Here is a 14,904-nt window from a genome sequence, read left to right as displayed (position 1 = left end):
TTGATCCTTTTCACGTTTAGAACCGAGTGTGACATACAATTTTATGTTTTGCATCAAAGAAAGATTACAATGGCAACCTTAAATAGAAGATCCCAGATAAATTGCTAGTAAGATGGTGTGCATGGTAACGAATTGTCAGATTAGACGCCTGGTTCCGATGTTTTTCTCGTACGACATTAATCAGCTTTTAAGCCATCCACCTTTTCATTTTTTAACTTTGCTGCCTGTTCTGGCCCCACCCCTACTGGTAATGCTTGAGTAGCCTGCCTCTCTGGGGGTGGTCACTTTGATACCAAATATATGCGTGCCTCCCAGGTCCGCCATAACATTACTTTTGACTTTTGTTACTTTTTCTTTTTGTCAGTAATTCAATTTCACAACATTTGTACAGACACCTAAACGAGTCTGACTTGGCCGGGGAGCGTGAAGGCACCAGTGTCGGTACGTCCCACCTGAGCTGTGCGTTACTTTGTACACAGACAAGATGGCAGCTTCATTGGAAGACGAATTTGAAGATGCGCCTGATGTGGAGCCGTTAGAACCGACGCTGAAGAATATCATCGAGCAGAAATCTTTGAAATGGATATTTGTGGGTGGAAAGGGTGGTGTTGGTAAAACGACGTGTAGGTAAGCTGAAGGGAAATGCTCATTAAGTTAGCCTTCTGCTATTGAGTCAGCCTACGTCGCTAGCTAACATAGCTACCTTAGATTAGCTACTACCCATAAGTTGACATGGTCATTCCCAGTTAACAAATCAGGGGTGTTTTTTTCCATGACAAGAATCTAACGAGCTTTAGCTCACCAATTTTAGACGCACTGATATATATTTTATCTTTACATTTGTGTTTTAGGCTCAGCTAGTTGTCGATTTTCCGGGTAGTTGATTGCTGTCTAGCACTGTCACTAGCTAACGTTAGCCAGCTGGCACATGTATTCATGACTGGAAGTGCTTTGACAGTCACGGTTCAATGTGACACCGACAGCTTGCTTTTGATCACCTTTTCCACATTTAACAGGAGTACCTTCAAACGTGTGTTTTATCAACTGATAGCTTTGCCTTAGCATGTAACTAAGCTAATAGACAAACAGCCGGGGGTAAAGAGTACACTGGCTAGCTAGCGTTAGCTGCCAGCTCTGCATAATAGCTGATGTATTAGATCTCCTTTAACGTCAATGAGTGATGCTTACAATATCATAGAGAATAAACAATAACTTATATATACGTATAGTAATGTAAATGTTACGTAGTAAATACACGCAGTGAAAGACATCCATTAAGTACATTTTTACGAGAGCTATACTAGTCCAGTAAATGCATCACTTACTGACATGAGCTGTTCTTGTCGAGCTCTTAAACGCTCACCTGGTTGCCTGTCTCCTGCCGTACAAACCATTGCTGTCTCATCTGTCCAGCTGTAGTTTGGCTGTCCAGCTTGCTGCTGTCAGGGAGAGTGTCCTCATCATCTCCACCGACCCTGCTCATAACATCTCGGATGCTTTTGACCAGAAGTTCTCAAAGGTCCCTACTAAGGTCAAGGGCTATGACAACCTGTTTGCAATGGTAAGTGCCCAGGCACAGGAAGACAGTACAGGCAGCAACGGAAGTGTGTGTGTGTGTGTGTGTGTGTGTGTGTGTGTGTGTGTGTATATATTTGTAGCCTTTCACCTGTCAGAAGTTTAAATACATTACATACAGACGAGAGAAATCCTTTAGCATATTATATTTAACTCCTGGCATCCAATTTAATCAAATGGCACGGCATGAATTTAAATACTAAAGATGGATAAATAGAAATAAACCTTCCTGTGTCCTGACCCCCCCCCCCCCCCCCGTTTATAAATCTTGATGCATCCTATTGGAGTGAAAAAATGGCATTGGCTTTTTTCTTCTGCCATAGTAGGAAGAAGCTCAGGTGTTATGAATAACATTAATGGACGGTCTGTTCTGTTCAGGTGTCTCAGTAAACCACGATAGACCCTGTCTACACCTGGGATTATGGGTCTCCAAGGCGTGCATCTGACCACTCATGTTCAAATTTCGTTTCTGTCTGTCACTTGTGCTCGAAGGTCAAAGGGCTTCTTGCAGTTGATACATGTAACTGGATTTCCTTTGCATGGGCTAACAGCTGGTTAAGAAAACAAAAATCTTTCAAGGACTAGTATACAGCTGTTGAGATTGCTGTGTCAAACATAAACATCTAACATACAGGGCTCGAAACTGCGACCAAAATGGTCGCATATGCGACCTTTTTTTCAGAGTTTGCGAGTAAGAATTTCATCTGGTCGCGTTCGTGCGAGCGCATCAGTTTTATTGCTCTGTGTTAGACATTGTGTTTGAAAGTCGTCCTTTTTTTCACTGGCTTAGTCAGCCGCCTCCACCTGCACTCTCTCCTGTTGAGACAGCGCCGTCGCGTGCACATAAGCCGTCGCGTACACGCAAGCCGTCGCGTACACGCGCAGCGCACAGAACTTCAAGACACCAAGACTAGCGTTTCGCTATTCTCAAAAATGAAGCGGTCTATTGCTGATTTGTTCCAAAAACCAAATAAGGAGAGAGAGGAGGAGACTGGTGGTTAGGTAGAGCCAGCAAAAGGTGCCGAATCAGACGGTAGGCCTACTGTTGTGGTGCAACAGTGGCACGGTGGCAACACTGTCTCCTCACAGCAAGAAGGTCCCGGGTTCGATTCTCGCTGCGGGCACCGGGGCGTGTCCTCCACCATGCCTTCGGTGCCTCCCCGTGTTCACCTGGGGTATCCTCCATAAAATATACCCCCACTAAAAACATGCAAGAAGATCACCACCTGACCAATGGTGACAAATGGAACTGGGTCCCCGGGCACCGGTTGGATGGCAGCCCACCGCTCCTGGTCTGCCACGGAGGAAGGACAACCAGGATGGGTTAAAGGCGGAAGTCAAATTTCACCAGTGCATGGCGTGTGTGGGCATGCACAACGACAGCATAAAACACAAAACCTGTCGGGACCAATGCATCACCCTAAACACTGAGCCCCTCCCGACTTTTTTTCAGCGGATGGATGAGAGTAATCGCTCAACAGAAGAGAACGAAATGGTCATTAAGTTTAACACTGCCTATAACATAGCGAAAGAGGAACTCCCGTTCACACAATTCAAATCCCAGATTGCACTGATGAAAAAAAACGGGCTGAATGTGAACCCAACCTATGCCAATGACAAGGCATGTGCCCAGTTCATAGGAAAATCATGTGCTGGTGCGACCAACTTTCTCAGTTGGTCGCACCAGTGCTACCAGTGGAAAAGTTAGTGTAGAGCCCTGACATAACATAAACATAAACATCTAATTCATATTTTACTTTCTGTAGCATTTCAAAATCTCCTGAAATGTGTTTGAGAGATGTGGATAGAAACATGGCTATATTTGTCAACAAAGAGGTTCATTTATGCTGCTTCCAGACAATGAAATCTAGTGAATGAGGTCAGCGTCACTTCAGTGTCATGAGTTTAGTCGGTTCCACATCTGGGCCTCAGGCACAAACCATCGTTGTACAACAGTGGAGGCTCTAAAATCTTTTCGGGTCTTCGCAGGCCCTCGGTTTGTGATGTTCTGATCGTTGTGTTTGTATGAGTGCAGGAGATCGACCCGAGCCTGGGTGTGGCAGAGCTGCCTGATGAGTTCTTCGAGGAGGACAACATGCTCAGCATGGGAAAGAAGATGATGCAGGAGGCCATGAGCGCTTTCCCTGGCATCGACGAGGCCATGAGCTACGCGGAGGTCATGAGGTAAGAAAACCGGTTCCTGCGAACACATTTGAGATCATAAAAGTATTGCTGACTCAGAATTGTGTTTACCTTTCGCACTAGTATGACTGAGCTAATAGAGAGATGGTAGCCAGTGTTGTAGTAACTCAGCACTGCTGTCTGCCTGTATCTCAGGTTAGTGAAAGGAATGAACTTCTCCGTGGTGGTCTTTGACACCGCCCCCACTGGTCACACACTGCGGCTGCTCAACTTTCCCACCATCGTGGAGCGTGGTCTGGGCCGCCTCATGCAGATAAAGAACCAGATCAGCCCTTTCATCTCTCAGGTAAGGAGGGACGAGCACATCCAGTCATTCATTCATTGTAGTCTTTTACCAGTTTTATGTCTATAAAAGCTCCATAAAGCCGATTTGAAGTTGAAGGAGGATGGAACATAGTATGTAGTACATATATCCTCTGTGTGTTTCTCTCTCGTTCTTGTAGATGTGCAACATGCTCGGCCTGGGTGACATGAACGCAGACCAGCTGGCCTCTAAGCTCGAGGAGACCCTGCCAGTCATCCGCTCAGTCAGTGAGCAGTTCAAAGATCCTGTACGTCACTCTGGTTGCAGTTATAACCCAAGCACATTACCCCACATGCTTTGTGCAAGACAGGATTTACAAACTGCATTAAGTTTGTTTCTGTGTCTACATGCAGAGCTTCTGTAGCTCATTAGTGGGCCTCACCATCACTTACATGCTCCTTCACCAAAAACAGAGCCTCCATTGAGACAACAAAAGCCGTGATTGTTTTGAGTGCCATTTGTGATCGTTACTACACTAAATTGTTTTTGAAAAAGTCATGTGAAACGCATTTTCTACAATAATAGCTCGTCTGTTTTAGTAGACTGCTTTAGACGTTGTGCAGACATCCTATTCTCTATTACATGTTGTTCTATGATGCAACTTCATTGTCTTGTATGTTCCAGTGTTGATGTGTTATACTAACTTCTCTCCTGTCCTCTCCTTCCTCATCAGGAACAGACCACCTTCATCTGTGTGTGCATTGCTGAGTTCCTCTCCCTGTATGAGACGGAGCGGCTGATCCAGGAGCTGGCCAAGTGCCGCATCGACACACACAACATCATCGTCAACCAACTTGTTTTCCCTGACTCAGAGAGGCCGTGTAAAATGTGTGAAGCCCGCCATAAAATTCAGTCCAAGTATTTAGACCAGGTACGAGTCAGTGGTTTGTTTTTGGGTTGTGATAGTCCAGCTGCATTGTGTGTATCGTCCTCATTCATAATCTGTCTTCTCTGTACAGATGGAGGACCTTTATGAAGATTTCCACATAGTCAAGTTGCCGCTGCTTCCCCATGAAGTTCGAGGTGCCGACAAGGTCAACACGTTCTCTAAGCAACTTCTGGAACCGTACAAACCCCCAAATAAGTGATCTGCCTACCCGCAGGACCTCCCTTCTCCCTCCTACCGACCACACCTATACAGTCTGAACTCACCTCTAAGCTCCCCCCAGCCAGCCTCAAACCCCGCCGTAATGGTCTCAAGTTCATCCATTCAGTCCTCAGCCAGTCATCCGAAGCAGAGCACTGCTACAGCAACTCACTTACTGAAGGGGAGCTGATGATATCACAAAAACACACACACATAACCTGCTTAGAGAGATAAAACAGTACATATTTGTGCTGTCTTACTCTCTGTTCACCTTCTCTCTCCTTCATTTCCTCTGTGTGGCAGATGTACTATTCCGACTTAAAGCATTTAACTTTTTCTCTTCAAAAGCCTCCTCCTCCTCCCCCTCCTCCTCCTCCTCCTCCTCCATTCTGCGCAGTGTCCAGCCTCAGTTGTAAAAACAAAGTGTTTCCAGTGATGGTGCTGTGTGTTCCAGGATGAAACGGCTTTCAGATGGTTGATGTTTATGCCTTGTTTATTCTGTATGATCTGGTGGCTGTGTCTGTTCTCCAGTTTGACTTTTGACTAAAAGTTCCCTTAAATTCATCTCTCATTTTGGGAATTTACATCAAAATCTGCAGGTGTGATGGCAGGGCGATGAAAAAAGACAAATGCCATTAAAAAAAATGGTATGCTCTATGGTCTTAATTAATTTTTTGTTCTTGACCAGGACCATCCTCGATATTATTAAAGAAAACCAGAGGAGTCTGTATGTCTTTTAACGTTTATCCTATCAAAAGACCTCACCTGGCCATGTGATCCTGGTAGAAATGCAGTCGACTGTTGGCACTGAGATTTTAAATCAAGTCATATTGGAAGCTTTGTATCCATATATGGCTGTTATTGTTTGAACTGGACAGTCTTATTGGCCTCTTGGATATTTTAGGCCACTGTGGTTGCTTCAGCTTTATGAGATTCAAAGGCAAAACGTGTGAGAGACTCTGATGTTTATGTGGCTGGAAGCTGAAAGGGTTAATTATTGATGCAGCTAAACTCCCAGCACCAGGTTCCCATACAGTGCTCACAAAGCCCATCAAACACTGGTCTCTGTCAATCATGTTGTGTCCATCCTGCTCACTGAGAACTATATGGGAACACTATTGAAATACATTAGTAGCCTTATTTAATGCATTGTTAATGAAAATATATTGAATGTTGCGTGTTAAAATGTTGAACAAATGAAAGGAGTTGTTGTAGAATCAAAGCAGCTTTGCCCTGGTGATCAAATACTGGCCTCTGATTGGCTCTGGTTTTGCTTCATTGATTTTCCACAGAAAGATATAGATGACAGAAAAAGCAGAATTCCCCCCTCTCTGTCACTGAATGCTTTTGAGTCAATAAGAATCTGTTTTCTAGAGATTTTCTTTAAATTATGTTGCGAGTGTTAATTAAAACCAACTTGCCTCAGATGAGAGCCTTTCGTGGTCGTTCTTTTGATCTTCATACTGCTTATTTAACGCAGCTGTTAATTGCAGGAGGCAGAAGCACGAGCACACAGACGTAAACCGAGCAGACTGCAGATTGTCTCTGACAGAGCATGAAGCCTCAGTTTAACCTTCGACGCCACAGTTCAGGAGCCACAAACAGGAGAAACTGACTATGATGAAGTGGAAGATACAAGGGGAGACGACGTGCCACAGCAAAACTAAGCAACACAATATATTCATTAAGAATGCTGCAGGCCTCATGAGCACAATGGTGGGCGAAGTACTCAAGAGAATACTCTACTAAAAGTACCAATACAACAATGTAAAGTCAAGTAAAAGTCCTGCATTAAAAATCCTAATTAAGTGAAAGTAGGGAAGAATTACCTGCTAAATGTGCTTCAGGTGACAAAAGTAAAAGTACATGATGTGCAGAAAATCAGACCTACCTGTGTCTCTTCTTTATCATTATAATGTCTGTGTGTTAAAGCAGCATTTTAATGTTGTTTGGAAATACTTAATGTGATATGAGGTAGCTTCATCCAGTGGTTCCAAATTTAGGGGTTGTTGAGATTATTGATGGATAATAATCTTGGATTTTGTTGTGAAATAATTTACCTCCTGAAGCCCTGGACATTTAAATTAGGGCCCAGAACCACTGTGTCATAACAGTGTGTCGTATTATGTACGTTTATCATGTATTTTCTTTACTACTGTGAAATAACCAATAACTGAAGCTGTTACATACGTGTAGTGAAGTTAAAAGTACAATATTTACCTCAAAAAGGCAGTTAGTACTAATAGCATAAAGTAGCCTAAAATGAAAATACAGGTAGCCTAACCCAAAATTTCACATAGGCACAGATTGAGTAAATGTACTTAGTTACATTCCACCACTACAAAGTCATTTGTTGTGTTGTTGAGTCGTAAAAAAAAATTCCTTAACAAACAAACAAACAAACAAAAAAAGAAGAAGAAGAAGAAGAAGAAGAAGAAGAAGATGTCCTGGTGGGAAGTTGGAATTATTTCACCTTTCTTGTAAGAAAAGACTCAAGTTTGAAAGGAAACTGGAATCTGGAATCGGTATATTGCATTAAAAACATTTATTTGTTCCTCAAGCCGCAGCAAGCAGAATTATAATCCTGTAACCGTGAAAATTGGTTGTTGTTTTCATATCACTTAACACGAAAGTTTGCCATGCTCCACTTGCTCCTGTTTCATAACTCCCCGCCGTCCCGGACGGTCCTGAGCGCTCCTTGTGCCCCGGCGCTGCGGCCTGTCGCTTGTGGTCCATCACCGAGCCGCGCTCTCCCGGTCGGGGGCCGCGCTAACGAGCTCCTCCTCCTCGTTTTGGGGATTTACCCCGGGGCGCACTGACCACTGGACGCACCGTGGAGGCTCCGAGGATTACTGCCATGCAGCCGACCGAGCCTCGAGTTAACCGAGTTGACGCCGGGGGATGTCAGGGTTGTGAGCGCTTCGAAGGAACACCACTGGCAAACCCATCGAGCGGCACAGAGAAGAATACACTGTTAAGTGAAAAGATGAAGTGGTGCCAATTACGCAGGAAAATGCGCTGAGGAGTGGGCGCGTTTGTCAAGAAAGAAACACTACAAAAGGTAAGGAGGAATTCTCTCAAGACAAAAAACAGTCTGCTAATTCAGCTTTATTTGATGAATATAGTATAGTGAATATATAGTATAATATCTGTGAATGAAATGAAATTTAAAATGACCAAAGTTGTTTAGATTCTTAGGTAATGACCATGACCCACCTGAACATGTTACATCAGCATGTTTGCTCCCAGTGCAGGTGTACTAACGCTGGTTGCTGCTTCTCTGCCACAGTTCTTCTACTGAGGACCTGTAACCTGGCCATCACCAATGACTGTCACCTACACAGCCAGAGTTGCAAACGCCCGTTTCTGTGGCTTCTCCAAGCTGCTTTTGGCCTGGAAAGGCAGCATCTACAAGGTGTTATACAAAGAGTTCCTGGCTTTCTTCGCCATGTATACGGCCATCAGCATCACTTACAGGTAAGACAGAGAGGGCGGCCCCAGGAAACGATGGCTGCTCACACATTGATCGGTCAGTCTGACTCACACATGACTGTGTATCACTCTCACCCTTTTAGATTTTTCCTGTATGATGAGCAGAAGAGATATTTTGAAAAGTTGGCAATTTATTGCAACCACTACGCCAGTCTCATCCCTATGTCCTTTGTACTGGGTAAGCATGTTAACTTGTAGAGAACAGAAGAGAGGCTGAATTTGAGCTCCAGCATGTCTCAGATGTTTGTTTAGTGTGATGTTTGATTTTGGAACTCTAAATGGGTATAATTTGTTGTTTACATTTACATGACAGCTGCTTGTAGTTTTCCGTGTCAGGGATTGATAGGTTTATAGCTTAAGGGTGCAGATGCCAACATGACCATTACTGCGTTGGAGATAGAAGTATATCTACTGCTGGTGATGGAGGGAATGACAACATATTGATTTGATCATTAAAATACTGATAATCTGGCTTTGACAAATGACTGATTGTGGACAGGGTTCATGTCAATGCTGAAATGTGTGTGAGAGAGAAAATCAATTAACATACACTGGGCAATATTTTTATCAATATGAGGATCTCTCAAAGAGATGTGATGACTTATGATTCTTAAAGGCTGTTATCTGAAACCTTGAAATATAAGTTTATTTATTTGATCTTCTTTTTTTTTTTTTTTAGCATATTTTTTATTCATTCTTTTTCTTTTGCCATCATGCATTTAACCCAGCTAAAATAGCTGCTAAATGTTACACATACAGTGTGATAAGTCAAGGTTATCTTACGATATTGGCTCTCTGATGTAGCATTGGGGCTCCTTTGCAGACGAATTATGTAACAGTAAAACATTATTTTGCTAGGGGCCCCTGATGTCACAGTAAAGATGACCTGCTGGTCCCTGGACTCCACTGGGGAAGCAGGTCTTCCAGGTCTGATCTGTGTTTTCAGAGTCATCCCCCGTGTCTCCTCTCCACTGCTGTTTGCAGGTTTCTATGTGACCCTGGTGGTGAACCGGTGGTGGAGCCAGTACACCAGCATCCCGCTCCCTGACAGGCTCATGTGCGTCCTGTCGGGGGGCCTCCAGGGGAGCGATGAGCGAGGCCGTCTGCTGAGACGAACCATGATGCGCTACGCCAGTCTGTCAGCCCTGCTCATCCTCCGCTCCGTCAGCACGGCCGTATTCAAGCGTTTCCCCACCATGGACCACGTGGTGGAGGCTGGTGAGTCAGCACAAGGACAGGCTTGGTGATGGGGGTGGTGGGGTCCAACCTCAGCCAATAACACCCACTGTGATTTTGTAGAGAGGTACGATCTTAAACAATCATCCAAAGAAGAAAAATGCTCTTTGCTGTCCATGCAAACACACAATACAACTACTTTACATGTTGCACCTCTCAGTAATAGCTTCATACGTTGCATCAACTGTTCTCATGCTTCTCAGGAAGCCTTGTCAATTAAGTGATGTCAAACACTCGGGTCATGCGTGCGTGTCGTGTCCTCTCTTGTCCGTTCTTTACACCAGAGAGAGCAGGAGAAAGCACAAGGACAGGCACATCCTGAAATTCACTGCTGATAAAAAGGTTTATCACACGTCTGTTTTAAGATCACGAGGCGCTGGTGTAGATCCTCTCCTCACTGTGTTCTAAATGAACTGTCCTGCAACTTTGATTTACACTGTGACATTGTTTTCAAGAGTTGCAAACAATTGTCAGTAGTAGTACATTTTATCTTGGTCTTTCCTAACTGATAGAGCTATACAGTGATGAAATTAGTTCTCGCTCACTGGAGGTTCGACTCAAAGCGAAGTTCAGGCTAAATCATACTGAAGATTAATCCCTCATCCTGCATTCCTCCTTTCTCCTCCTTTCTTACATTAGGAATAACTACATTCTGCTGTTTGTGCAGGATTCATGTCAAGAGAGGAACGGAAGAAGTTTGAGGGTCTCCACTCTCCTTATAACAAATACTGGATCCCCTGTGTTTGGTTCACCAACCTGGCAGCTGTGGCCCGCTGCGAGGGCAGGATCAAAGACGATCACACACTCAAACTACTGCTGGAGGTGCAGCATTACACGCACGCACACACACACACACACACACACACACATGCACACACGCAGACACACCATTCCACAGGCCCATTGAAGATGTGGAGCTACAGTTCTTGTGTTTTTTGAAAAAGATTCAGTTTGAGATGTACATTCATACAGATGTAAAGACTGAAGAGTCAGCATAAATGCTGTACAATGACCTCAGCAAGTCTATTTGTATGTGAGCAGGAGCTGAATGGGTTCAGAGGGAGGTGCAGCATGCTGTTTCATTACGACATGATCAGTGTTCCCCTAGTCTACACTCAGGTACGTGCTCTGCCGCTTGGGACGTTGCATGTCTTTAACACTGCTATGTGCACTTTATTTGACCGTACTCACATTTTTAAGTGGTCTCTGGTGTTCATGTACCAGTGCACTTAAATATTTTTTTTTCCTTAAGGCTTTTGTCTAACATTTTGTCAGTTTTTTACAACATTAATAATGGCTGAATTCCATTTAGCTGCGTCAGTTTCAGAGTGCTGCTGTTGTGCATGCTGGCTCACTGTCATACTGTCATGACTCGAACAACTCACGTTGTCTATAAGACAAATAAACAGGGCTATTTCTGGAATCCTGGCTCTGTGATATAAATCTTTTAACTTCAATCCACAGATCTATTAAGCTGACTTCTACTTTTATACACCTTTTTCCCAGCAGGTGTTTGACTTGTCCTAGCAGGAAAAGCAGCACAGGCGTAATTAATGACATTAAGGACTGTTCTGTTTAATTGTCCCAGTAAAGAGGCAGCTTGCACAACATGTGGAACAGCAGAACGAAAAGGGAAAGTGCAGTGGTTGAGCACTAGGTGTTAGACACGGGAACTTATCGCCATAGAATAACTATCCATTACTTTAAAAAGCAATGAGCTAAATTAGAGAGTTTTTCTTTACTTATTGCATTATACATTGTACCATAAAAACATAGTTTATAAGCTGAAGGTTTACTCACTTTTCTGAGATACAATGCATGATGGTTATTGTCTGTCAACAAATATGAGTAAAAAATAATCATTTCAAAGCAAAAGCTGGAAGACAAGCTGGATATGTGACCAATTACTGTACCTCCATTCTTGCCGTAGGTGGTGACTTTGGCAGTTTACAGTTTTTTCCTGGTCTGTCTAATCGGTCGCCAGTTCCTGGACCCCAGTCAAGGATACCCAGGTCATGACCTCGACCTCTACGTGCCCATCTTCACCCTGCTACAATTCTTCTTTTATGCTGGGTGGCTCAAGGTCAGAGAGAGGGTTACATATCATCTGTTTTGATAGCTGAGCACGATATAAAGATAAAACGATATCACTGAATTGTGTTGTCAGCTTGTTAACATTCTCTGTTCTGTCCTGAAGGTTGCAGAGCAGCTGATCAACCCTTTTGGAGAAGATGATGATGACTTTGAGACCAACTGGCTGATAGACAGAAATTTCCAGGTTTGTCATTGTTAACATCTTCCTTTGTTACAGCTTATGTTCAAGTATTCTGTCTGTTGAATGTAATGCTGAAAACACTTACAAAGTATGTGTTTTCGCTAACATTTTGCAATCCCACATGGGGAACGGAAAGCTATTTTAGTGTTACCATCAAGGCTTTATTTAAGGACAATACAGCTGTAATGGGACTCGCCCTTTGCTCTCTACTGTGTATGCTTTATATGTGTGCGTCTGCAATTGGCCCTGCAGGTGTCCATGATGGCGGTGGACGAGATGTATGGAGATCTGCCGATGATGGAGAGAGATCGCTACTGGAATGACTCCAACCCCAGACCCCCCTACACTGCTGCCACTCTCTTTGTCCTCCGTAAGCCCTCCTTCCAGGGGTCCACTTTCGACATGGCGTGAGTGTCCCATGAGGGTTTTACTTTCTCATTCTACTCAACTCAAAATGTGACTGTGACACTTTCAGTTTGAATGCCCCTGCTGGATGGGAAAATCTGGGTGATGATAGTGAAAGTATTCTGCCTTATTTCAAGAACTAGTGTGACGTAATCAGGGCTGAGAAAGACTGAAAATGTCAGGACAGTCAAATGTAAATTGCCACACCATCTCTTGACAGGATCCCTAAAGAGGAGATGCACTTCCAGCCTCTGGAGAACATTGCTGAGAACCTGGAGGAGTCAGGCAGTCGTCACCCCAACATGGCCCTCTTCAACCGCCTTCTCAATGCGGCCCCCTCCCCCACTGGCCTCATGGGAGGGGCTCTTCGCCGCACCTCAGCACAACTCCAGAGGTTACACCACTCCCCCAGCATTGACCAATGCACCAGCGACGATGAAGATGATGAAAGCTGTAAAATAGGTAAAGGTGGGTCTCTGCCATCAGGGCTCGGGCAGGAAACCCAGAGCACCGTGTGCAGTTTCAGGGAGGACAAGAGTGTCAGAACGCCCCTGCTGGACATTCAGTTTGGAGCAGAGCAGGAGAGGCGAGGGGGGCACTCTGCCGTCAGTGATAAGGAGCTGAGTGGGGTGGTGGGGAGGAGTGATGAAGAGAGGCAGATGAGTGAAGACCGAGGGAAAGCAGTGAGTACGAGTGGGGACACCCAAGCTGCTGTGTTACTGCTTCCTCCTCCCCCTCAGTCTTCCAGAGACACCTCCACTCGCCCAGCCTCCGCCATCCCCATCACGTCCCGTCACCCCTCTGCCTTCCTGTTTCAGCCGCCTGACCACTCCAGCCTGGAGCACTGCAGCTCCCAGCCAGCTATCAACCAGAACAGAGCTGTGCCCACCATTCTCAAGCCTCCCTTTGGTGGAAACAAGATGTCCTTCCTCGCTGTCCCGTCTTACAATGAACCTCAGCGTTTTCGCAGTGTGAGCATGGGATCAGAGCTCACCGGGTCTTAGGTGTACAATAGGCTGCCATGTCCCATGAACTTTTGACTGTAAGAAACCGTAATTGCTCGATTTAGTGCACGTTTTCATGAGTGAAATTAGCCATAGATCTGGAACTGTGCTACCACTTTTACTCTGAATCTGCAGCACTTGTGGAGCAGAGAGTTATGATTTTCTATTTTCTGAATTTCCAAAACAGTTTTATATTTACAAAAACAGATAAATGCCATTCTGAAAATGAATAAACCAGCAACAGTTTGATTGGTATTCCCTGGAGTGCACCAACCCTCCCATGATTTAGGAATATTGATGACCTCACTGATGATGTCTGAAAGTCAGCTGTGAACTGTTCTCTGTTTCTGGGATTTGGGAGGAAAGTTTTCTCTTTGAAGGCAGTATTGGGCAGAAACTTTAAAGGTACACTCATCTACGAGAGAAAAAAGGTCTTCGGCTCTTCAGGATTTCTTTTTTTCTCAAGTTTTCTGGGAATATCCAGGAAGATGCAAACAGTGGAAACAGCGTCTTTTTCTTCTTCTTCGTAGCATAAATATTTTTTTCTCGAATTTCAGCACAGGCATGACATGTTTGTGCTGAGCTAGGCTAAACGATTTTCTTCATATGTTTAGCCTTTGTTACCTCAGCACAGAGACTGGACGCAGGGGGAGACTGGCCTCCATCAATTATTACTATTTACATGTTGCATTTTAGTAGCTCGTAAACTACTTACTGGTGCATCCAAGAAAGTCCCGGGTTTAGTTCAGAGTTGTGAAAGCCAACAATATCACCCTGAAACAAGACTTTGTTTAAACAAAACTAGCTTAATTATTAAGCTAGCTTAGGCTAGCTGCTCGTCAAACCACAATGCCAATGTTTTTGTTTTTTAATTTTATGATTGTTAAATACAGAAAATGCAACATAATGACAAAGCTTTGGGTTGTTGCAAGGCGCCATTGGCAGAGCGAGGCTGAATGTTTCCCCTGTACTTTCCATTTTTGTGCTAAGCTAGGCTAAACATGTTAAAGCCACCTGTGTGCAAAAGAGATGAAACTGAAAACAACTGTTTCTCAAAATCAAGGAGCGCGTGTTGAAAGAAAAATGTATTTCTGGTTTCCCAATTATCTGCACATTTTATTGTAGAGCATTAATAAAATGCCTGTCACTCCTGGAGTCTGTGCTATCCACCAAAGTTTGGACAGAAAATGGTGCTAAAATGAAGACAAAAAGGGTGACAACTTTCTTTCTTCTTTATTTTCTTTGATTAATAAAATATCCCTATAAATAGAATGATCTCTAATGCATTATCTTGTATATTTTCCAAAACATAAAATAAACAATA

The 14,904-nt window shown here is 44.0% G+C and overlaps 2 protein-coding genes across 2 annotated transcripts; both read left to right on the top strand.

Annotated features, from left to right (window-relative positions):
• Positions 1-256: 256 nt before the first annotated feature.
• On the top strand, positions 257-6,595 carry get3 (guided entry of tail-anchored proteins factor 3, ATPase). The gene is made up of 7 exons (XM_076729157.1): positions 257-627; positions 1,414-1,561; positions 3,611-3,759; positions 3,913-4,063; positions 4,221-4,328; positions 4,755-4,952; positions 5,041-6,595. Exons 1-7 carry the CDS (start codon positions 485-487, stop codon positions 5,167-5,169), a joined length of 1,026 nt encoding a protein of 341 aa, XP_076585272.1. The 5' UTR covers positions 257-484; the 3' UTR covers positions 5,170-6,595.
• Positions 6,596-8,122: 1,527 nt separating this feature from the next.
• Positions 8,123-13,738, top strand: LOC143319655 (bestrophin-2a-like). Its single transcript, XM_076728779.1, has 10 exons — positions 8,123-8,229; positions 8,458-8,645; positions 8,744-8,838; positions 9,645-9,878; positions 10,564-10,718; positions 10,938-11,015; positions 11,827-11,979; positions 12,094-12,174; positions 12,424-12,578; positions 12,797-13,738. The coding sequence occupies exons 2-10, from the start codon at positions 8,494-8,496 to the stop codon at positions 13,578-13,580; spliced, it is 1,887 nt and encodes a 628-aa protein (XP_076584894.1). The 5' UTR covers positions 8,123-8,229; positions 8,458-8,493; the 3' UTR covers positions 13,581-13,738.
• The last annotated feature ends 1,166 nt before the right edge of the window (positions 13,739-14,904 follow it).

This window comes from Chaetodon auriga, chromosome 4 (assembly GCF_051107435.1).
Source record: "Chaetodon auriga isolate fChaAug3 chromosome 4, fChaAug3.hap1, whole genome shotgun sequence".
Classification (NCBI taxonomy): Eukaryota; Metazoa; Chordata; class Actinopteri; order Chaetodontiformes; family Chaetodontidae; genus Chaetodon; species Chaetodon auriga.
Note: the sequence above shows the minus strand (reverse complement) of the source record. Positions and strands in the feature narration are given on the sequence as shown.